At 49.8% G+C, this 24,243-nt stretch overlaps 1 protein-coding gene and 1 long non-coding RNA gene across 9 annotated transcripts in view; one reads left to right on the forward strand and one right to left on the reverse strand.

The window, feature by feature from the left end:
* Positions 1-1,360, forward strand: part of RGS6 (regulator of G protein signaling 6) — a 589,904-nt gene extending 588,544 nt beyond the window's left edge. For 6 of the 8 annotated variants that reach the window (XM_043472452.1, XM_043472451.1, XM_043472450.1 and 3 more), the window contains one exon: positions 8-1,360. In XM_043472452.1, coding sequence (XP_043328387.1) covers positions 8-58 — 51 coding nt within the window. In that variant the 3' untranslated portion in view covers positions 59-1,360. The remainder of the gene's footprint in view (positions 1-7) is intronic. The other 2 variants (XR_006270116.1, XM_043472458.1) reach the window with 2 other exon arrangements.
* A 15,836-nt stretch (positions 1,361-17,196) lies between these two features.
* Positions 17,197-19,700, reverse strand: LOC122444165. The gene is made up of 3 exons (XR_006270188.1): positions 18,790-19,700; positions 17,797-17,908; positions 17,197-17,333 (listed from the first exon to the last, which is right to left on the reverse strand). It is a non-coding gene; the product is annotated as an uncharacterized LOC122444165 (long non-coding RNA).
* Between the last annotated feature and the right edge of the window lie 4,543 nt (positions 19,701-24,243).

Here is a 24,243-nt window from a genome sequence, read left to right on the forward strand (position 1 = left end):
TCTGCAGGGAAAGTCACTGGCGGGCAAGCGCCTCACCGGCCTGATGCAGTCCTCCTGACGGTCCCCGCCGCAGGGCCCGGGCCCGAGGACCACGCGGGCAGCCGGCGGCGCTCCACGTCTGCGGACAGAGCATCCCTGCGGGGAGATTTGGTCACTGTGAAGGAGAAGGAGTGAGGGCCGGGCCACGGTGGGGAGACCGCGGTGCGTGAACCAGAGGGAGGCCAGAGAGAGCCCTCGGAGGCTGGGGTCGGCCGGGCAGAGGCCCCTGTTTACAACCCCCTCTCCTTGTACAGTCGTGTGCCGACGCCTCGCTCTGTAGGAGATTCCCGTCCCTCACGTGTTCAGGGGAGAGCGCCCGGCGGGGCTCCTGCCGTGACTGTCCCCTGAGGTTCCATTCTGATTATCATCACTCCTCCCCGCTGTCTGGGGGATCACGCCTTCCAGCAAACTCGAAAGGACCCACCGCCCCCAAGCACATTCAGTATTACAAATACAACCCACCGCCTGTGGTGCACCCGTGGCGCCCGCCCCAGTCACGCCACTGTGTTCCAACTGCCTCCCGCCTGCCCGATCGCTGCGGCCACCGCGTGTAAGGAGCCGGACCGGGCTGCCCTCACACCACGCCCCCGTCCCCCGGTCACACCATCAGCACTGAGCCGCCTCGTGGATCGCAGCACCTCACGTTCTTCCAACCCCCTTTGAGGCCACCTTTCAAAGGGGTCGCCACAAGGCACTGGAGGCTGCCCCCTGCTCCTGTCAACCGTCTCGAGGGTCCAACACCAGAGGAGGCATTGATGTCAATGAAAGAGCTTGTGATTCAACACCCCTGAAGGTCCTGACCGTCTTTTAAAATTTTGATTATTTCGTAATTTATTTTGTTGCGGCCCCTCGCTCCTTGGTGTGTCCCCGCGTGTCTTACTTAAAATAAATGTGGCGGTGAACTTGGGGTTGGGATCCTCCCCTCCGACAGCCCCACGTGGGAGCTGGGGCATTCAGGCTGGCAGTCCTGGGCGTGGCCGGGCCCCTGAGGCCAAGTCTCAGTTGTGTCTGAAACCTGTGCCCAGGGGGGAGGCCAGGGCCCATGGGTCCTCTGATGGCCTAGCAAAGGCACTGTCCTCCACAATGTCCGTGATCATGGAGAAACGCAAGCACAGAGCTCAACCTGCAGACACCTACCTAAGGTCCACTTGTGTGTGTCAGAATGACCATCTGCCAACTTGGCGGCGAGGGAGTCATACGGAGCACGGAGTCAGGTGCCTGGCACACAGTAGGTGCTTGGCAAATGGTAGCGCTTACTCTCATTGTTTTCACTGTCATTACTGTGACTCCCATGAGCCCTCGGACAGAGCGCTATAAGCCACCCCACCCCCATACCCCCCACTGCTATGACCATCTTCCTTTGATCTATTTTGGCCAGAGGTAGAAAATATCCTTCGGAAGTGTATAAACAGCAAACACAGAAGCAAAACAGCGATCACTGGTATTTCTTTACTTATGTGGGCAGATTCAGCAGCCGGTGGGTCTCATAAGCTTGTTTGCAGGCGCTGCCTCCTGAGTGCTCCCCTAGGACCACCTTTCCAAGCCCACCTTCGTGCTGTGTCCCCAGGGCACCAGCTTCCATCCCTCACAGCAGGGCCACCAAGGGCATGAGGGGTCGTGATCATGGTGGCACCCCAGTGGGTTCTTGAGCCCCACGCCTCGGTTTCCCCCATGGCAGTAGTTGCTCTCTTTTAGAGGTACAGTGGAAATTAGAGACATTCTGTTTCATCCTCAGAGTGTCTCCAAGGGGGTGTTATACACCCAAGTTCCCAGCAGACACTCCCCTCAACCCTTGCTCATTCCAGGAGACCTGGACACAAAACCTGGCACCTGGCAGACACCGGGCAACTGCTTGATGAGGAAATGAGTTCCCTGAAGCCTTTTCCCATGTTGCGGGGTCTGCTGACCCCCTCCTCTCTTCATCACATGCTTCTGAAACCCCTTGCTTTTCACACCGATCTCCTCTTTCAGAGCAGAACTGCTGCTCAGGCTCCCCTGCACCCAACATTGTCCCCAGGAAGCAGCTTCTGCCAAGGTGCCCCATCTGTGCTGACACTAAGGCACAGGGTCTGTGGACACCGGCAGGTCTAGAACAGCAGGTCCCTCTGTGCCCTTAGTTATCCCGGGCAAGATCCTGGCTGCCTTCTCTCCTTCATCCTGGCTGCAGTCAGGGCCCAGGTGATCTCCCTGTCCAGGACGTTGGTGCCATCCAGCTGAGGTCCCTGAGGCTTCGCCTACCCTGGAGCTCCCCAGAAGGGTCAGAGGCAGGTGAACTGCAGCCCTGAGAGGAAGCAGGCTGAAGGCATCCTGACATCTCCGGGGACATCCCTCAGGCCTGATAGACGTGAAGGCACTTTTGGATGGATTCAAACCCAGAGCAATAACCCCCTTATCCTGCCTCCCAACCAAGGCACACTCTGTCTTGTGACCACCATCACGTGCCACCCACCCCCCCAAGCAGGTCACACCCAGAAATGGGAGAGAGAGCAGGATTGTGCCACCCAAGCTGGCTAGTCCAAGGGCAGCCTACCCAAACTAGTTCACCTAGGCTGGGCACTTAGTCCAGGGGCAGTCTACCATGCAGACCTTAAAATGCAAGTACACTTAGAAAAAGTTTCCCAGGTGGCATTAGGTAAAGAAGCCAGGCAGGTAAAGAACCTGCCTGCCAGTGCAGGAGACATAAGAGACGTGGGTTCAATCCCTGGGTTGGGAAGATCCCCTGGAGGAGGGCCTGGCAACCCACTCCAGTATTCTTGCCTGGAGAAATCCCATGGACAGCCTGGAAGGCTATAGTCCGTAGGGTCGCATAGAGTCAGACACAACTGAAGCAACTTAGCACACACACTTGGAAAATCTGGTCTTGGCCAGTTCCCCATTGGCTTGGTTGACAGAACCAAAAATTCAGACCCAGATTAAACTTTTGAAGGAGTTCAGTTCAGTCACTCAATCGTGTCTGACTCTTTGTGACGCCATGGACTGCAGCACACCAAGCTTCCCTGTCTATCACCAACTCCCGGAGATTCTGTAGCAAAACAAACTTTGTGGTTTTTTTTTTTGCCCTGTCTTGCCTTAGTTGCCCTGACAGGGCATGGTCTCTGGGTCTGGAACTTTTCCTGATTTGGGCTCACAGGGCAGATACCATGTCAGCAGCCCCACAGCCAAAGCATCAGAGCTGTCTTAGAAGTGACCACCCACCCGTCGGGGCAGACACATAAGGGCCAGGCACTGGGCAGCTGACTAACATAGACTGCCTGTATGGGAAGAGTCAGTCTTGTAGATTGGCATGGGTAAATGCCCAGCAGCAGCCAGAGGGCCTGTGCAGAGCAGCAGGAGCTGTCTGGTCAGAGGAGAGGGCTTCTGCTTTTCCAGGAAGGGATGCTCTGTCCTGCTGGGAAGGGGTTGCTATGCCCCAGGAATTTAGCAAAGCTGAGCCCACCAGGGCTGTCAGAGGCACTGTGCTCCAGGGCCACCCCTTCCAAGGGTACAGGCCAGCACCTGGGAGGGACCTCTTCGCACTCCACATTGCTTCTCTGAGCAGTGAATCACATGGGGACGTGCTCTGGGGGCCTTCCCTGTAGCGAGGTTCCTGCTGTGTTCAAACTACCTCACCAACAGGGTGTGACCCAGGAGCCTGCCACCCATCTGGCTCCTCGTTTGGTTGTAGAAGTTGATCCTTTTCCTAAAACGCAACCCTCTTATGATACTTCAAGTGCATGGGCTTCAAAAGCCACCACTAGGAAGTTGTCCCAAAAGCCCAGAAAAGACTGAGCGCTGCTGGTCTTTGAGTCTGCAAGGGAGGTCTTCCAGCAAAGTCCAGGAGCTGAAAAGTCCCGGGGGGAAAGTAACAAGTCACCACCCCCCAGAAGGGCTGGCTGAGCTGAGTATGTAGCAAGGACCGTGTGTGGCACACGCCAGTTGTGGCCAAATGAATCCCTGAGAACTCACCACGGGGCCCTCTGAAGAGAGGGCTGTGCTCATGTAACCATGGCAACGGCAGATGCCAGCAGTCTACTCCTTAGTACCACCCCCTGATAAGGCAGCCCCCCTGGGCACAGCCCAGGGGCCACAACGTAGCAAAGTAGCAAATGTAGCAATAAGGGGCCCAGGCCATAAAGGGACTGGGTCCACAGGACCCGGCCTCGGCCCTCCCCCAGGCCCCTCGTGAGGGCTCAGAGCCAGCTGCTGTCAGCTGTCCGAGGAGGGAGGCCCCGCGCCCCGCCGAGCGTGCCCGGTCTATATTCTCTGCCCACTCACCGCATGATCACGGACACGTCGGCATGGCCTTCTCATAGTGCATGCGGTTCTCATTAGTTTATTTTTCTGGAATTTGGGGATTGGACCCCAGAACCAAACATGCTGGTACCGTCTACAAATAAATGACTTGAACCCATTATAACCCAGCTAACTGTGTGGCTCCTTGGTTTGGGTGTTTGTTGGGCAGGATTTACCGCTAGAAAGATATCTACCACCCCTCCTCACTCCCCCATGCCTGCTCCCACCCTGCCCCAGTACACACACACACACACACACACACACACACACGGAGTCTGTTTTCCCAAGCAGGATGCTGAGAAGCTCTGGGGTGGGGAATACCTCACTCTGCCGGAGAGTCCTTGGCTTTGTGGACTCTACGCCCCATTGTCTGTGCCCGACCATAAATCCCAGTGGCCTGGTGAGCATCAGCAGTGGCCAGACACCAATCTGACTTTCTTGAATGAAGTCCCAAGACGGAAGTCTGTTACACACGGATGGGGATCTTTACAGGGAGTCTTGGTTTCCTGAGCGACCGACAATCTCATCTTCCACTCACACCAAAGCAGCAGGACTCTGAGAACCTGAAGTCAGGCTGACAAGGGGAGGAAGAGAAGGAGGTATAAAAGGAACCACGGTACTGCGATTCTTTAATGATGAGGCTGGCACCTGCCAGTTTGCTTCATGGCAGAAACTCTGCTCGTGAAAGTAGAAATGACCATGGAAGTGTGGGAATGGGTCTCCCGTGCAAATGGCATGGGGGACGAACTTGTCTCTCAACCCCTGGGTCATCTGCCAGAGCAAGACTTCCTGCCCCACAAGGTCAAGACCAAGGTCACACCTGCAACAGCCCCTAAAAGTGTCAGGTCTGTAGCGTACCCCACTGTCAGGCCCTGGCCCCACCACAAAACAGCCATGCTTTCCTGTCCTCCCTGATGATGGCCACCTCCTCCAGAGAACCCAGAACTCCTCCTTCCCAGCCCAGCCATCTGGCTTTTTTCCAGATCTTTGTTCAGCAACCTGTCACTGTGCACACAATCCCACTGGCCACCAAGGACAGAGATCTGCTTGAGGTCCAAGGTGGAGGTGGGTATTAAGAGCTGTGCCCACCCACGATTGTCTGACGTCCCCCTTGAGCGCTTCCTCTCTCCCCACATCCCTTAGGGGACTTCTGGCAGAAAGGGCATGGGGCTGTCCCTTCCCTTGGTGGTTGTTGCTCAGTCACTAAGTCGTGTCCGACTGTTTGTGACCCCATGAACTACAGCACACCAGGCTTCCCAGTCCTTTATTATCACCCTGTTTGCTCAGACTCGTGTCTGGACTCCTGGTCCCCTTCCCTGGGCTTCCTTTCAGCATCTGCGGCGGGGGGGGTTATAAGATCTTTCCCCGACCCTGCACAGTGCAGGGCAGGCCACTCAGGCTGACAAGAGGCTGCTGGCTCTGGCTTGATTTTGAGAGGCTTGGAGTGGGGTGTGTGCCCCAGTGAGAGCTCCCTCTGGCCTGGAGCTCTTTGTGAGGCTCCTGGCCCTTAAAGCGGGTCTCGTTGCTCTCGGAGCCTTGGGCTGGCCCAGTCCCATTTGGCTTATTTCAGCAAAGTAAGTAACATCTTCTGATGGCAACAGCTGGGACACATACCTCAGTCTGAGCGCTAGTTTCCTTAATTGTAAAACAGGTATAAGCATTTCAGAATCTTATGGTTGTCATGAATTAATGCAGAGGACTTCGCCTATGCCTAGTACATAGTAAGTACTCACAAAATGAGTGCTAATATGAGTTGTTTGTGCATCTGAGAGATGCCGTGGGAGGCAGAGGCGGTGAAGGTGTAGGGCCTTTGCAAACCCCTGCTGGGCAGCTTCCCAGCCCTTCTTGCCAGAGGAGGGTGTGGGTTTTGTTTGCCTCTGCAAGAGTGGTCTCTCTTTGCCTATGACAAGCCCCTCACTCTTTTCTTCCTGGAGAGGGCCTTGTTCCCTCACTGTGTGTAACCTGAAGGGCCTCAATCAATAATCCCACATTAGGCCTCAGTAAATAGCAGGGCAGAGACGTGGGGCTTGGAGGGGAGAGGGTTTGGGGAGGGTTGGGGTGGGGAGGCTTCCTTCTGCAGGCCCTGGAGGAAAACGGAAGCGGAAGTGTGAGCTCACCATCTGCACTGCTGTTTGTCTGACAAGCCGCCACGGCTGCTTCACTGGGATTTGGATTCTGAGCTCTTGTTCAGAAATATTCCATTTTGTGGCACTTACTCAGACTTCAGGGGCTTCCCAGCCAGCTCAGTAGTAAAGAGTCCTCCTGCCAATGCAGGAGATGCAGGTTCGATCCCTGGGTTGGGAAGATCCCCTGGAGGAGGAAATGACAACCTATTCCAATATTCTCATCTGGGAAATGCCATGGTCAGAGGAGCCTGGCAGCTATAGTCCATAGGTTCACAAAGAGTAGAACATGATTTAGTGACTAAACGGCAACAACGACAGCTCAGACCTCAGTCCCAGGATGAGTGACTGGCCAATGCCTCCATCCTCAGAGAATATCCATCAGCTGCATAGACACACCCACCTCCCAGAGGAAGGGCCTTATTCCTAAAACAGCCCACCACACCAAGGCAGCCTGTTTTCTCTCTTTCTCCCATTAAAGCAATGAAGACTCTTTTGAGTTGGAGAGGAGGAGGCGGGATCAGGAAAAAGTTAAAACTAGACGAGGCCCTGGGTATCTCTTGCTGCCACCGTTCCCATGACCACACCCATAGTATAGAATCAGTGAGTATCAGCACCGAGAGTTCCTTAGAGATTTTCTAGTCCAATTGTGAGTGTGTGTATGTGTGTATGAGTGTGTGCATGTGTGTTTAACATTTTGCTTGTTTATTGAGGTATAATTACATACAATAAAATTCACCCTTTTTTAGATATAGTTACAAATTTTGACCAGTGTCTACAATGATGTAACCTACCACCAGCCAAAAATCCAGAGAGTAATTCTATCATCCCCCAAAATTCCTTCTTGGTGAATCCCCTATCCCCACCCCCATCCCTGGCAGCTATTGACCTGTTTTCTGATCCTGTAGTTCTACCTCTTTCAGAAAGACCCATGAAGAGGATCAGACAGTATTGGCCTCTGGAGTCTGGCTTCTGTCACTTTGCACAATTCATGTTATTGCCTAGATCCGTAGTACATTCCTCAATGTTCTGTTTTTATACATGAAGAAACAGAGGCCCAGGGAACTTCCCTGGTGATCCAGTGGCTCAGACTCTGCTCTCCCAATGCAGGGGGCCCGGGTTTACTCCCTGATCAGGGAACTAGATCCCACACCTTGCTGCTAAGAGCGTGAATGCCACAACTAAAGATCACACGAAGATGGGCGACCCCACGTGCCACAGCTAAGACCTGGTGTGGCCAAATAAATAAATAAATACATATTGAAAATAAAAAAGAAAGAAACTGGGGCCCAGAGAGGCAAGGCCGAGAGAAGGTGGACGATCCAGGCCTGGTGTCCAAATCCTCACTGCCATCTACTCCTCAGGCCCCTTGGCCACAATTTCTTCAGTAAAAAGTTATCTCTTTAATCCCTCAAAGTCCACGAGCCCCTATATGAGGAAGCACATGATCACACCAGGAAGACAATGCATGATTCCTCACCTAACAGAAGCAACTTAGTACCAAGTCACTTTAGTCGTGTCTGACTCTTTGCAACCCCATGGATTTAGCCTGCCAGGCTCCTCTGTCCATGGAATTCTCCAATTCTCCAGGAAGCAATACTGGAATGGGTTGCCATTTCCTCCTCCAAAAGAAGCAGCTTACTTGGAAACAAAGGGAAGCATTAGTACATATTAGAGCCAGACATCATTGATTCACTGAGCAAGAAGTGCTTCATAGACCTTCTGTCTGCATGCATGCTTAGTCACTCAGCTCAGTTGGGTCCGACTCTTTGCAACCCTTTGGACTGTAGCCTGCCAGGCTCCTCTGTCCATGGGATTCTCTAGGCAAGAAGGCTGGAGTGAGTTGCCATGCCCTCCTCCAAAAATCTTCCTGATCCAAGGATCGAACTTGAATCTCCTGTGTCTGCTGCATTGCAGGAGGATTCTTTGCCTGCTGAGCCATCAGGGAAACCCCTCATAGATCCCTTACCAACAGGCAAAAGATCTCTATAGACATTCCTCTGAAGAAGATATACAAATGGTCAACCAGTATCATGAAAGAAAAACTCAGCCTCATTAGCCATCAGAGAAATGGAAATTAAAAACACAATGAGATGCCACTTGGCACCCACTAAGATGTCTATAACTAAAGAGACAGATAATAACAAATGTTGGTGAGGGTGTGGAGAAGTTGGAGTTCTCATAGACTGCTGGTGGGAATGTAAAATGCTGCAGCCACTTTAGAAAAGTCTGGTAATTCGTCAAAAAGATAAACATGGAGTTGCCATGTGACCCAGCAGTTCTACTCCTAGGTATGTACCTAGGAGAAAAAACAATAGCTATACAAAAATTTGAAGACTAATGTTCATAGCAGCATTATTTACAATGACCAAAAAAGTAGAAATAATATAAATTGATAAATGTCAACTGATAAATGCATAAACAAAATGTGACATATCCATCCAAGGGAGTATTATTTGGCTATATAAAGGAACACAGTACTGATACATAATACAGTGTGAATGAGCCTTGAAAAACATGCTAAGTGAAAAAGCCAGTCACCAAGGACAATTTCATTTAGATGGAATGTGCGGAATAGACCAATCTATAGATACAGGAAGTAGATTTGTGATTGCCTAGGTTTGGGGGGTGGGTGGTGGTCACTGCTAATGGGTATGGGGTTTCTATTAGGGGTAATGAAATGTTCTAGAATTGATTGTGGTAAGGTTTGCACAACTCCAACTCTGTGAATATACTAAAGACGATTGACTTACACACTTAGTTGAGTGAATTGTATGGTATATGAATCATATTCCAGTAAAGCTACTGGGGGAGGAGGGATGGGGAGGAGAGGAAGGGAACGAGGAACAAAGGGAGGTGAAATAGCTCTAGAGAAGAGATCCAAGCCTGTTTTTCTAAGTCAGCAAGATAATAGGGCTGCTCCCTAGAGAGAGCAGGGGAAGGTAGCCACAGACAACTTTGAGATCCTGCCTAGTGTCAAAGGCGAGGTGAGCAGCTGCCGTGTCGTCCCAGAGAAAGTGGTCCATTCCAGCCATCTCTGCCTGTGCTGAGAATTCAAGCCCCCATGTAGGGAACTAATTAAATTAGGTGGATTAGCAGTCTGCAGGGTAAGCCATCCACTCAGCACTCTCCTGCATCCAATATGAACCTTGTTTCCAAAGCTTTAAGCCCCAGGGACATTTGGGCACACTCTGGGCAATGTCCTGGATGGAGTCAGAAGACTCCGGTGCTAGCCTTGCATTTGCCACCATTTGCTGTGTGGCCTTAGGCATGACAGCCCAGCCTCACCCAACCTGGGGAAAATTCAAAGAGAGTCAGGCCCCACCTCTGGAGGTTCCAAATGAGAAGTTCTGAGAAGAACTCCAGGAAGGTCTGTTTTTCATAAGTAATCCTATCTGCACAGCAAAGGAAGCTATGAGCAAAATGAAAAGGCAACCTATGGAATGAGAGGACACATTTGCACAGCGTATATATGATAAGGATTTTGTATCCAAAATACACAAATAATTCATGCAACTTAATAACAAAAAGACAAACGACCCAATTAAAAAATAGGCAGAGGAGCTGAACAGACATTCTTCCAAAGAAGACATACAATTGGCCAAAAGGTACATGGAAAGATTCTCAACATCACTAATCATCAGGGAAATTCAAATGAAAATAGTCATTCTAACAGTGAGATAACCACCTCATACCTGTTAGAGTGGCTATTGTCAAAAAGAAAAGAGATAACAAGTGCTACCAAGGATATGGAGAAAAGGGAACCCTTGTGCACTGTTGGGAAGATAAATTAGTGCAGACACTATACAAAACAGTATGGAATTCCTCAAAAAATTAATAGAACTACCACAAGATCCAGCAATTCCACTACAGGGTATATATCCAGAGGATATGAAATCACTGTGTTGAAGAGGTACTTGGACTCCCATGTTTGTAGTTGTTGTTTACTTGCTAAGTCATGTCCAAATCTTGCAACCCAATGGACTGGAGCCCACCAGGCTCCTCTGTCCATGGGATTTCCCAGGCAAGAATACTGGAGTGGGTTGCCATTTCCTAATCCAGGGGATCTGCCCAACCCAGGGATCAAACCCCCATCTCCTGCATTGGCAGGCGGGTTCTATACCACTGAACCATCACAGAAGCCCACTCCCATGTTCATTGCAGATTTATTTACAGCAGTAAGGATGTAGAAACAACCTAAGCTCCCATTAATGAGTGAATAGATAAAGAAAACATGGTGTATATACACGATGGAATATTATTCAGCCATTAAAAAGAAGGAAATCCTACCATTTTACACAACATGGGTGGACCTTGAGAACGTTATGGAAAAATACTGCATAATCTCACTTATATGTAAAATCTGAAAGAAAAAAAAACCCAAACTCATAGAAACAGCGAACAGATTGGTGGTTGCCAGATGCAGGGGTAAGGAGTAGGGGACATTGGTGAAGGTGGTCAAAAGGTATGAACACCGCATTATAAGATAAATAAGTTCTGAGGATCTATCTACAGCATGGAGACTATGGTTAACAATACTGAGTTATATGTTGGAAAGTTCTGAGAGAGTAAATCTTATAAACTCTCATCATAAGAAAAAAATTGTAAGTATTCGAGGTGATGGATGTTAACTAAACTTATTGTGGTGACCTTTTCACAATATATACATGAATAAAATCATTCTGCTGTACCCCTTAAACTAACATAATGTTATGTGTCAATTAAATCTCAATAAAACTGGAAAAAATCCCAGGTGATTCTGATACACAGGCAGATAAGAACCACTGGGCTAGATGATTTCTATGTTTTCTTTCAGCCTGAGAGCTATACAAGAAGAGGGTTTGATTGAAGTCCAGAAAAGACACATAACTCCTCTCCACTTCTTCTCCAACCAAAGACACCTCCCTCCACCTTCCCCAGGATGAAAGTCTCTGCACTGCTATTTGGCTGCCCCCAGAATTTTCCTAAACCAACTTCAACCCCTTCTGCTGGCTCTCTGCTTGCCGCCCTCATAAACCCATCCTGGATTCCCCTCCTGGAAAGCAAGTCCATCATTTGGGGGTTAAAGATGCTCCACGTATACACAAAAAGAGGGAGAGACAGGTACATGCACATGCACACATATCTGTGCCCGTGACTATGAGCTGATCTACTGAGTAAATGCTTCTATTCATGCAACACTTTGCCAAAGCGAACTCACTGAGCCTGCAGATGAATGCATCACATCAGAAACAAAGGGGGAAACGCTGGGATCAAACCAAAAGATAAATTACAAATTGGATCAGAGGCTCTTCCTCTCACTGTGCTGTGGAGGCACGTTATTAGCTGCCTGGACATGCCAAGTGACTGGCAACACCCACACACACCGACACACACAGCATCCACAGGTCCCCTCCCCTGGTCCGGCATGAAGGCAGAGGTGACCTTGACACTTCTCACTCCTAAGCCTTGGGCACTGAGACTCGTGACTGCACTCAGGATTCCGAGCTTTGGGCAGGAAAAAAGCGAACTTTCTTTCTGGCTCTCTCCCACACGGTACCAGCTGGTGAGCCCACAGAACTTCTGCCAGCTCACTCACACAGCGTTCTGTGCCATCCCGGTCCCTACTGCCCCCTCCCGCCCCCTCCACAGCCCAGCCTCAGGCTTGGCAGAAGAGGAATGGCCAGCCAGTTGGCCCCACAGAGGAAGGAGGAACTGGCAGAAGGCAGGCATGCATCTGCCCCCAAAGAATGTAGGTGGGAATGAGGCAGGATTTGGTGGCTGACCTGATAAACGACCCAGGAAGCCAGTTCTGATGGAAGGCACGTCCTGGGAAATTTACGTCTATAAATATTTATTGCGATTGGCTGTGTGGCAGGTGTGGGGCTGGCTGCCAACCTTACAGAGTTGAGTAGAAGTGGTTCTGTCCTCGAAGGCCACACCTTCTGGTGGGAGGTACAGACATGGAACTAACCAGGCGGCACACAAAGCCAAGGGCACAGGTGCAAAAAGCACCCACGTTGCAAGGAGCTACTAATTCCATGAGAAGAGATGAAGACGGGGGTAGCTGACCTGTTCAGGGAGCAGAGAGTGGACCCCCGTGACTGGAGCGTGCAGAGTGTGGAGGACTAGAGCTGGTGTGAAGGAAAAAGAAAGGTCAGAGCTAGACACCAAAGAACAATGTCGTGATGCCTCAAACCAGGGTAGGGCCTGGCAGTGAGGAGGGAGGGAGCGGACAGACTCACAAGATGCTGTGGTAGAATACAAAGCCCCCTGGTGACTCAGTGAATATGGGGGTTGGAAATCGAGAAATGAGTATTGACTATTTCAGAGGATTTAAATCAGAACAGAAGAATGGTGTGGGGTCAGTCGACCTCAGACTGATCCAAAAGGGGACTTCCCTGGCGGCCCAGTGGTTGGATCCCATGCTTCTACTGCAGGGGGCAAGAGTTTGATCCCTAGGCAGGGAACAAAGATCCCACATGCCTCACAGCCAAAAAAACTATATTAAAAAAATTTTTTTTTAAAAAGACTGATTCTAAAGGGGGAAGCTAAGAGCAGGTTTCCTGGGCATAAAAGTCATGAAGGAAGTGAAATGATAAGAGGTAGTGTTTAGAAATTTTGGAGTTTATTGTATCTGAGCGGGAGCAATTTTGAGGCAGCCAGGGTATGGCTATAGCTGAAGTGGAGAGGAGCAGGAAGGACATGTGCAGGAGGTAGGGGTCATGCCAGGGGATGCTGAGGTCACTTGGAAGGACAGCAGGAGGTGCAGTGGAGGACAAACCTAGGAGTCGGGGAGTCCTTTTCCCAGGGGAATACAGAGATGTAACCTGGAGGTCCATGGATGCTGTTCCTTCTGCAGGAGAGCTCTGGGACAGAGATCACAGGTGGGTAGCCGGACGGTAGCTGAGGGGGGATGGGCATGCCTGCCTCCAGCTTCATCCAATTGCCTGAAGGAGTGCAGCCAGGATGAGCCCTTCTCCACACCTCCGTCACTTCCGGCAGTAAGCCAGTCACCTTGGGAAGCCCCTGCGGTGTGCGGTGCTCTGCCTAGAGCAGCCCTCGGGCTGGGTGGCTTCCGCTCTGGACCTCGTTCCCATCTGCCCGGCTTCTCTCTGGGAAGTCATCCTGTCGTCACCCAGGCTTCCCGTCCAGGTCTTCAAGGGCCATCTGTGACAGGGATTGCCTCTAGGGGAAAACAGTCTGATGACGATATCCTGTTGACGTCTCAGTCATTAGACCCCTTGTTAGGGTTCAAGGTGACCTGCCTCATATCCAGTTTCAGTCTCATGAACACAGCTGAGGAAAGAGTCTCAGCTCTTTCCTCAAGGTTGAGGTTCTCCTGTCACCTTTTGCTTTCTCTTCCACACAAACAGCACATGTTTTATTCTCCCAGTTTTTCTGTGTAAGGCATTTTCTCCAGTCTCTGGCCATGTAAAAGCGGGCATCTATGCACACAGCCCACCACATATGGGGTTCCCAGCAATCGAACAAGATGGCGGTGTTCCCTCCTCAGAGAGTGCACAGAGTCTTCACAGGATAACATCACCCTGTAATCTGTAACAGAAAGAAAAGAAGTGATGATAGTTCATAGCAAAAGGACCCTGATCTCCAGCACAATAATGCCATTCCTTGCAGAAAGCAGCTGACAGATCAGGGCACATTGGTAATCTCATACAATGCTTACTGAACCTTGAAGCATAAACTCTTTTGCCTGTTTCAACCATTTGTACCAGAAATTTCACTTCATTTGCAGACATGTCATCAGAGTGAGTATCTGTAACCACATAGTTTGGTGCTACAGGGCTGTCCTTAGACCATGCCGTGATCTCAACCGTGCAAGCAGGCTGGGAGAGTGGAAACCTACCTCCCCTCTTTCTCACTATCAATAAGGGCTTCTCAACGGCCCTGTACCAGGCCCTCAGTGCCCCTCAATCTGCTGTCCACTCTCCTTGGAAAGAATGAGTGATTTTCAGAGGAGATCTGAAATCAAGCAAGTATCATTCATGATAATAATTTCCACTGAATTCTAAACCAGGGCCCTGGTTTGAGAGCCTAAGGCTCTGAGATGCCTTATGTCTTTCAGGTGAAATAAACACATGGGCTTTGTGACAGCATTGAACTTGGTTTAAAGAACGCCTCGCTTCTGGAACCACTGGCATGATTTTAACAGTGAGGCTGCTGGTAGAGGGCTCCCAGGGTCATGAGGCTGTCCCCCTTTTGTCTATTAAGGTCACCTTCATGCATATCTGTACTGAACTTCCCAACAAGGGGCTGTAACAGGCAGAGATATTATTGACACTAACAACAGAGCCCTAAACTACCTCTAACTCAAGAGCAATTTCTCTTGCCCAGAATTCTATATTCATATGCATATGAAATTCATATCACTATGAAAATTTTCTGAGCAAATACATTGAAAGTTTGAAAGAGTGGTCTACTGTGACTAAGTCCCAGATATTTGAACAAAACCTGTTAAAGAAGAAACCTAATTCTCTACATTTAAATACAGCCAGGATACTTCCCCAGTGGTCCAGTGGTTAGGAATATGCCTTCCAATGCAGAGGATGCAGGTTCAATCCCCAGTCCAGGAGCTCGGATCCCACATGCCTCACGACGAAAAATAAACAACCAAAAAAAAAAAAAAAACATAAAACAGAAACAATATTGTAACAAATGCAGTAAAGAGTTTTAAAATGGTCCACATCAAAAACAAAGAGAAAAATGCAGCCAGAGTTCTACATCCTTGCAGCGTTTGCCAGCTCTTAGCACCTACCTCTTACCTATGTCTCCCCCACCCTGCCTCCTCCACAAGTGGCCCGTTTTGGCCCCGCCTCTGAAAAACAGATACATTTAGTGCAGCTTCGTTTTCCAATGTGACAGGGCAATAGCTGAAATGTCACCAGGAAACATCTAGACGAGCACAATTTAAAGAAAACTGCATTAGGTTGCCCATGTCTGTAATAAAAACTCGCCCAGGGAGAAGTGTTTTCACACCATGCACCCCTCTAAACCGTGACCTTGGAGCTCCAGGCACACATGACATCCGAAACCCCACCTACCACCCAAGGTTGAAAGGTGACTTATGTGTCCCCATGTCCTTGAAAGGAGCCCAGTGCAGCCCCCACAGGAGAAAGCATTTCCTCATGTCACTGAGCTGCTAGTGTCAGGTCTGAAGGACACAAGAACAGCTCAGATGAGTAGTGATCTAACTCCAGGCCATCAGCCCCAGTCACAGAGAAATGTTGCTTTCAAACTCCCCAATCATATCTTGATTGAATTAGAATTTGGAGTGGGTCACCTTCAAGCCAAGCACAGAGGCTCAGTGAGTGGTCTGGGAATCAGCACAGGGTTAAAACCACTCCCCTGCCTCCAGGGGCCAGAGCCCTTGACCCTCACCTGCTCGTCCTTTACTGCTCGTCCTTTACTGCAATGACTGAAATTAGCTAACTCCCTTCACACCTGGATTCTGACTTATAGCTGGTCTACTCCTTTCTCATAGCCAATCTACTGCTCTGACGTTAGAACTTAATTTCCCTCATGCAAAAGACACTCATTTTACTACTTTGGAAAGGAAAGAACTCTTTGAATTTTTCTTTGGTTTGGGAGGACCTTGGTTATCTTCTGGGACGCACCCACATCCTCCTGTTCTCAAAGGAAATGCCTTGATGACACCCACAGACCCCATTTCCTAGCACCTAGGAGTCAGCCTCTGGTGTCCCCTCTCCTTCAGCCTTCACACCCCATCTGATATCCAATCCTGGGAATTCTGCTTCATTCTTTTCTCCCCTGAGGTCCAGAATGAGGCTAGTTGCAGTCACATTTCTGTCTCAGACAGAAGACTTCCAGCACTAGCCAAATATATTCATTTCCTGCTTCAAACACCTCGATGGCTCCCAGTGGGCATCAGAATTCACTCAGTTCAATTCCACAAATGTGTATCTTGTCCTCAAAACATGTCAGCCTAGCGCTGAGGATACACTAAGCGAAGGCTGTGCCCTGAAAGGGTTTGCAGCAGTCTGCCAGTGGGATGGGCACTTACATGAATGTGGCTTCATGTGAAAAGCACTCAAGTGAAAGGAATCATAAAACATTTTGGAATTCTGGGAGTCAGGGATTAGGAGAAACTACAGAAGACTGGGACATTTGAGCTGAGGCTTAGGGGGTAAATAGGCATTTGTCAGGTGGACCTTGGTGAAAGGGATGCTGAGGGATCTTTCAGGAAAAAGAAATGACTTGGGCAAAGGCATCGAATTATGGAAGCCTGAATGGTTCAGGACCTCTGAATGAGCAGTCATCGTCCCTGGCCATCACTGTCACATGTCACATGTACCATCTTTAGCAGAAAACCATCAAGATTAGGACAGAGTACAACACTCTCCCAGCTGCCACACCAGGTGGGAAGCCAGTCATTCAAACAACAAACCCAGTGCAGAATGCTAAAGGGGTTCCTGCAGACCATCTAAGGGGCTATGGAAGAGAAAAAGAGGAAGAAACGTCCTGCCCTGATGCTCAGAGACTCTGAAGAGAAACCCATGGACCAGTCTCCGGTGGCATCTCTTTTGAGATGAGGCATCCCCACAGCCCTCAGAGAGTGATATCCAGTGACAATGACCGCTGATGCCCTGGAGACTCTTCCCTTAGAATGCTCTGCTCAGCATCAAGCAAGTGCCACAGGAGACCCGCGACGGACAGTATCAGGCCTTGTCCCGATAGGATAGGATACTCACTATCTCAGTGCAAAGATGAGGCCCATGCAGAACACCAAGTGGGAAGGCAGCATAGCAGGACGAAGTGAGTATGTGACAACTGCGGGTCATTGCAGTAACTGACTCTTCGAATAGTCCACCGGCATGGGCTGGAGTCATCTCAGTGGGCCCAAGGAGCAGTTGAGTGAGGGTACAGACTGAACCAGGGAGGCTGAGTGGGAGTGGGACAGTAAGGAAGAAAGGTGAAGAGCAACCTGAGGGAACACCATCGACTAATGCACGAACCTGGACCCAAAGCCCCTTAGAACAGGAAGTCATCTTGATACTCAGCCATCTGAATTCTCGGCCATCACAAAACCCCCCTGCAGAACCCTGACCATCCAGGCTGCTGTCAGGGCACAAAAAAGAGAAATTGAACGGAGAGGCCAGGCAGCCAACCCATATCTCCCTGTGCTGCCTCTCCTGATAGAGACAGTTTCCTCCAAGGGGCCAGCATCCTAAATCTTAAAACGTCTTGCTTTGGGACTCAAGGGACAGCCCTTCCCCCCAACCCTCTATCTTAGCAAAAATGCCATCCCCACCCCCAACCAGGGTGACAGCTTTGCCCCGCAGGACGGAAGCAATCAACCTCCACCCTCGGCATCCATATTCATGGGAATCACTCAGGCTCTGACCTGTAAAACCCTGTGTGGGCTGTCAGCCAGGGAGCCGGGGCTGATGGTCCCCAGAAGCTCACTTCAGGAATGAGCCCACAGCCATCTGCCTCTCCTCCAAGTAACTCGGGCCCTGGGAGGAATAAACAGCTGTTGTCACTGCCATCCCAGAGAAGCAGGAAAGAGGGCAAGGAGGCAGGGGGTGGCACCTTTCAGAGCCTGCACAGCTCCTGAGAGTGTTGGAAGGTTATTAGTGCGGCTATAATCAGGCCGTTAGCCAAATGCAGGTGGAGAATGAAGTGGCTCTGAAATTGCTTTCCAGAGAAAGCGGAGCCTGTGTTGGTATTAATATAATCTATGCATATGATCTCTTTCAAGTACTTCTTCAGCTTCCTATACAACCAAGAAGCTAGGAGTCGGGTTCCCAGCTAAACTAGGGTAAGAACTGTGTGCTCCTCTGAACTTCAGAAGGGATCAGGGCTTGCCAGCCAAAGCCCCGCCCTCTGTCTCTTCCACCTGCCCCGTGAGAGCCAGGCTGAGCCATGAAGCCCTTCTCATATGCCCAGTTGGGGGCCAGAGACCCTGGGGGCTCATTCACAGGCAGGTGGTCTCATTCTGTGGGCAGTGTGCTGTGCCCAGTCTGGCCAGCCCAGCCCCCGCAGTCCTCCCAAAAGGACTCAACAGCAGCCTCCTTTCTGGGGACAGTACGCTGATAAGAGGGGGTCCTTAGCATTCCCTGTAGACAAAGCCTCCTGGAGCCCAGGACCTCTTCTTCTGAGCCTGCAGAAGGAGGACAGGGTGTCCCCACCTGCTCCTCCTTGAGGGTCCTTGTCTTCACTCATGGCACCCCCAGCCATCCATGTCTACAAGTCCTAAGGTGGAGTCTCATTCTCTCCATCCTCCTCCTCCACAGCCAATCAGATACAAATCCTATCTGTGTATCAGTTCTGCCCAACCACTCTCCTCCTCCCCGCTTGCCCTCCAGTTGCTTCTGGCTCCCACCACACAGCCTACCTGGGCCCTCTGCATGCAGTTCTGTCTCTCTCCAAGCCATTTTTCATGCTGCAGCCATGATTATCTCCCAGACATTTCAGGGCTGATCTCCAATACCGCTGATCAATCTTCCATAGCTCTTTTCCTTAGGACGTTGTCCAAATGCTTTATGTGACTCTTTCTCTCTCCACAAGCCTGTGCTGAGGCTGCCTTGAAAGTGTTCATGGTGCCCCGAAAGGTCTGTTTTTGCTCACCAGCAGGTTGTACACATGGCTCCACCTCTGCCCGGAATGCTTTCCTTTCTCCTCCCTTCTCGACTAAATCCTACTCTTCCTTCAGAGCTTGGCTCAGGTGTCCCTTCCCCCGACTCCAAAGCCTTCTCTGATCCCTCTTGCCCCCACATTTGGGATAAGGGCCCCTTTTTAAGGCCTTGTTGCAGTGGATGACAGGTACACCTCTCTCCCCTGCCTGTCTCTGGGCTCCTTCAGGGCAAGGATGCTCTTGTAGTCAATTTTGACTCCCTTATGTCTATTATAGCACACAGCACTTAAGAAGCATTTCAAAAGCATCAAATGGTGGAATTCATAAAATAAAATAATGGAAGAGGCTGAAAAATTATTCAGGGACCCAAAGGGCCAATCTCTTGGGATGAATGTAGTTGGAGATTAAGATGGGAGAATTGGGGACTTCCCTGATGGTCCAGTGGCTAAGACTCCACACTCCTGGTAGAGGGGGCCCCGGTTTGATCCCTAGTCAGGGAACTAGATCCCACATGCCACAACTAAGAGTTCACATGCTGCAACTAAATATCCTGCATGGTGCAATGAAGATCCAAGAGCCCACAGCTAAGACCCGGCACAGCCAAATAAATAAATATTTTTTAAAAGATGAGACAATCACACATGCATGCCACACGTGCAGAACTAAGAAATGTTTTCAGATGGGGTACCTTCAGCTTAAACTCAAAATTTCCCCTACACTTTTGATGGATGTATTCCCCCTAGTGTGTGTACTCAGTTGCCCAGTCACTCCAACTTTTTACAACCCTTTGGACTGTGGCCCTCTAGGCTCCTTTGTCCACAGGATTTTTCAGGCAAGAATACTGAAGTGGGTTGCCATTTCTTCCTCCAGGGGATCTTCCCGACCCAGGAACTGAACTTGCATCTCCTGTATTGCAGGCAGATTCTCTACTGCTGAGACATCGGGGAAGCCCCCCAGTCCCATTCAGTCTAATGTGCTGACTCTTGGTTCTTTGAGTCTTATCACTGACCAAGGATGAACCTTCAGTAATTAGCACATTGGTGTAGCCTGACTGGTGTTGGATGAATAACTTGGCCATGTTGCCAGGACTAGGAGCATAACCATAGCCTCCACCGCATATAGTCCCCTTAACACATCATATTTGATGTGCTGGGATGTGTTTTTCAACCCTGGGTTGGGTAAAATGACCTTTGACACAGTCACTGTATTCCAAGTAGTCTGATGGAAGCGAAGTAAGAAGAAAGTCTTCTGAGCCTGTATTTTCTGGTTTCATGAACAAGTGGAGGCAATTGAATTGTACCCTGACTCAACAAAAGTAGAAACTACTCTGTCTAGCTCAGCCTTTTTCTTGGGCCAGTTTTTCTGTCAATCCACTTTAGTGCCCCCAGGTCTCCCCAGGTCTCTTTCACAAGCTGGCAGATGTTTTCAATACAATGCTGGCAAAATGACATACAGATGGTCACCCATATGATGCCAGTTTGGATCTGACTCCTGGAGAAAATTCTGGAAGCCCACTCAGCTATGAAGGACACCCACCAGCTTCCTGCACTGTGTCCAAAGCTGACTGCTCACGGGGACACAGGTGGGAAGCAGGTGTTTCACATGAATGGACCACCCTCTGCTAATCACCACCAATCAAGCTAGTGGTGCAGGAGAGAACAAAATGAGACAGAATCATCATCCAAGAGATGAAATGGACTGGTGGCCAAAACATGGAGGGGTCTGAAGTCCCATAATATAAATGGTCATATTTCAGGCAGGTTTTGCTTCAGAGACTTCAGGTTTTGCCAGAAACTTGGAGGCAGACTGTGAGGGTCTTCAGATTTAATTCCAGTCGATGCAATTTCTAGGGGTGTTCAATCAATTACATTCCATCTAGCCAGCATCCGCAACTGCCAAAAACAGACTCAGTCAGCCAATCGTTCAATGTTTACTGAGCTTCCAATATGTGCCAGGCACTTACTGAATACCTACCATGTGCTAGGCACTATTCTGGGTCTGAGGACAGAATGGTAAACGATTACCATGAAGGTCATCCTTTTTAGAGACTTACATTCTGTCAGGGGAAGACAGAAAGACAAACAAATAATGAGAAAGTGTTAGATGAGTAATAAGGATGATGTGATAGAGGATAACTGGTGGCTGCTTTAGACTGGATGACTAAGGGGGTCCTCTGTGAAAAGCTGACACTTGAAACTCTAATCTGAATGACAAACAGGAACAAACTAGGCACACAAGTGTCAAAGGACTAGCCAGTGCAAAGGCTCAAGGTGAGGCAGGTTGATGCCCAAAGATAGTTGGAATAGCAGTATCCTGACAATGAGTGGGGCTACAGAGTAAAACTGACAGTGGGAAGGCCCAGAAAATGATACAGACATGGAGTGCAAGCATCACCACAATCAGCCAAGAGAGTCTGGAGAAGGCAGGGATTGACAGTGACTAGCTCAACAATGTTTACCATTGAGATACTCAGAATTCTAAGAGGGATTCACACCAGGCCTAGGCTGGGCATTGGATCATGGAGACAGGGAGAAAAACCAGGTCTTGGGGCACTGGCTCAAGGCTACAGTGAAGTAGACAACTATAGGTGAGACTGGAGCTGAGGTCTGAAGGATGGGGTTGAACCAAGTCCAGGGTCAGAATCTAAGAGAGCAGGGCTGACAACCAGAATAACTCGATGGATCAGGAATTCAGGATGCAGTCAAGAGCCGGACATGAAGCCAAATAGGAAGAAACCCAAAAATCATGGCACTTCCATTTCCAGGAAATTTGGTATATGGCCCTGTTGGGAAAGGCATCAATTCAAGACTTCAGCAAATCTCAGAACACTACTGGTTCCCAAATCTATACTTGCAATGTACACATTTCTTTTGAAATGTAGTCCCAACTTTCCAAAAGTCTCAGGAAGTTCAAGCTCAACTTTTCCAAGTTTAAACTCCCTCCTACACCCTACAAATCACCTCCTCTTTCTGAATTCCACTCTGCTCACAACCAGGGAGCAAGACATCACCCACTACAGGTTTGCATTTTCCATGAAGCAGCCTCTTTAATGACGATTGGCATAAGGAGATGTACCAGAAAGTGCTCTTGGGATCTCCACCTGTGGAAGGGAAAGTTGAAAAACAGGATTGAGAAAAGAAGATGTTGAACTTCAGTGAAGCTGCAACCATGGTTTCAGAGCCCACCTCTCAGGGGGCTCTGATGCTGGGAAGGCCCTCAGAGTTGTCTCAAGGTAGGTCTGAGATGTTGCTTCTATACCCTAACGTTGTTGGATGCAAGCTATCTAGGAAAGAGATGTGAACTTGGACAAGGTAACTATTTTCAGCTGAGGGCAATTCTCCCAGCAGTCGGAGGACTAAGTCCTTCAGCCCTAGAGTTCCAGGTGGTACATCAAAGCATCTACTTCTTTTTGCCTCACTCCTACCAACCCCTGAGGGGTAAGATGTGCCTAGGGGGTCTACCTTCCATACATGTCTCCCACCCATCCTCTTCTCTCCGTCCACCTTGCCACTAGTTCAAGACCCACAGTTTCTCAGCTGGGCTAGGTCTTTATCCTGCCCTCCCTGGCCCTCTCTCGTCTACACACCACACGGCCGCCACACACTATCATGTGTTTCCAAGACAAATCTAAGCCCATTTCTCTACAATGTAGGACTCTGACTTGTAGGACTCACTGCAGGGCTCACTCTATCCTGAAACAGTAGAGCCATCATGATCCATCCACAGCTCCCCCTGACCTCCAGGTCACCTTGGTCTTCCCTCTGCCCCAATACTCACAGCTCTCCGCTAATGACCTGATGCCTTGTGCTGCTTGCCTTTGACGCAGTGTGATTCTTAAGGACAAAGACTGTATCATAGTCTTCACTCCATCCCCTAACCCTGTCACACTGCGTGGCACATAATGGGCACTTGGTACATATCTGGTAAATGAATCAAGTGCTCAGCCAAGGAGAGCAAGAGAATAAGTTAGTGATGTCATCTATTCAATATCAAAACAAGATGCTTTAAGGACACAGTATAGAGACACAGTAGCCACAAGGAAGGGACAGAATGAAAGGTAATTCCAGGGCAACAGCTCCCAGAGGGTGTTAGGACTGTGTGCAGCCGTGAAGACCCATCTTCCCTGAGCATGGATTTAACCTAAACAGAGTGTCGCAGTGTCTATGTGTTTCTGGGAAGCTGGGTCTATGCCTGTGAGAGGCCTACTGTGAATCACCTGACACTCATATGCCAAACCCCTTCTTGTTCTTCCTGCATGGCAGAGACTGAAAACCACATCCATTTCTAGACCCCACGTGACCTACTTTCCACCAGATAATCAGAAAGTGGAAGTGAGTAATGTGAGGTGGCAGCCATGTGCTGGGAGGTCAGAACGGGTGGCAGAGATGTTGGACATTTGGGAAAAACTGTAGTGGAAGCTCTACTGCCCTGTCCCTACCTCAGAGAGAGAGAGATTGTGGGTGTAGCTGGACCCAGCATGGGTCTGTGTTCCAACAGTCACTGGGTGTTTTTCCTGGGTGGTTTCCTTACTCTTCAGTAAAGCCGATACCACATCTTGTAATAAACCCCTTAACTGAACAATACAGCCAGTTATGAGCAAGCCTGCAGATTTTCCTTGGGAAGGGATTCATCCTGCGGGGGAGAAGCAGTGATTGATAAACTTAGCCCAGCGAGAAAACCTCTGTCATCAGAAGGCTAATTCTGTCCTTTGGATGTGTCTCTGGCCCAGCCCACCAAGTCTCCTGTCTGAATCCCAGTAAGAACAGAACTATCAGTAAAAATAGAAAGAACTGTCGACAAACACCATATAACCTACTGAGGCATAGCCAGCCGAGCTTGGCTACCCTTCAACAGAGGAGAAAAATGGATGCTACCCCGCTTGGCTTCAAATGATTCTGCAGCTCTGCCATCCCAAAGGCTCTATAGGCTTCCACTAGAGGGGGGCGTCATCCCCCACCAAGAGAGGGCAGTGCACCCGTCCCAGGTCCAGTGGGAGGCACTAGAGCTCCCAGATCAGGAGCAGCGGCCACGCTGGCGAGGGGGGGTCTTGTTTGTGAACTCAGAAGCAACTCTCCCGGGGGACTCCCAGGAATACCTGGGCAGGGGAACATGCTAGGGTACAGAGGTGAGACACCACCTGGGGGCCCCCTTAATACTGGGGGCACTGTTTTCTGAAAGGCGCTGTGGGAACTTCCCCTGGGAGTTCCCAGAGAT

This window comes from Cervus canadensis, chromosome 6 (genome assembly GCF_019320065.1).
Source record: "Cervus canadensis isolate Bull #8, Minnesota chromosome 6, ASM1932006v1, whole genome shotgun sequence".
NCBI lineage: Eukaryota > Metazoa > Chordata > Mammalia > Artiodactyla > Cervidae > Cervus > Cervus canadensis.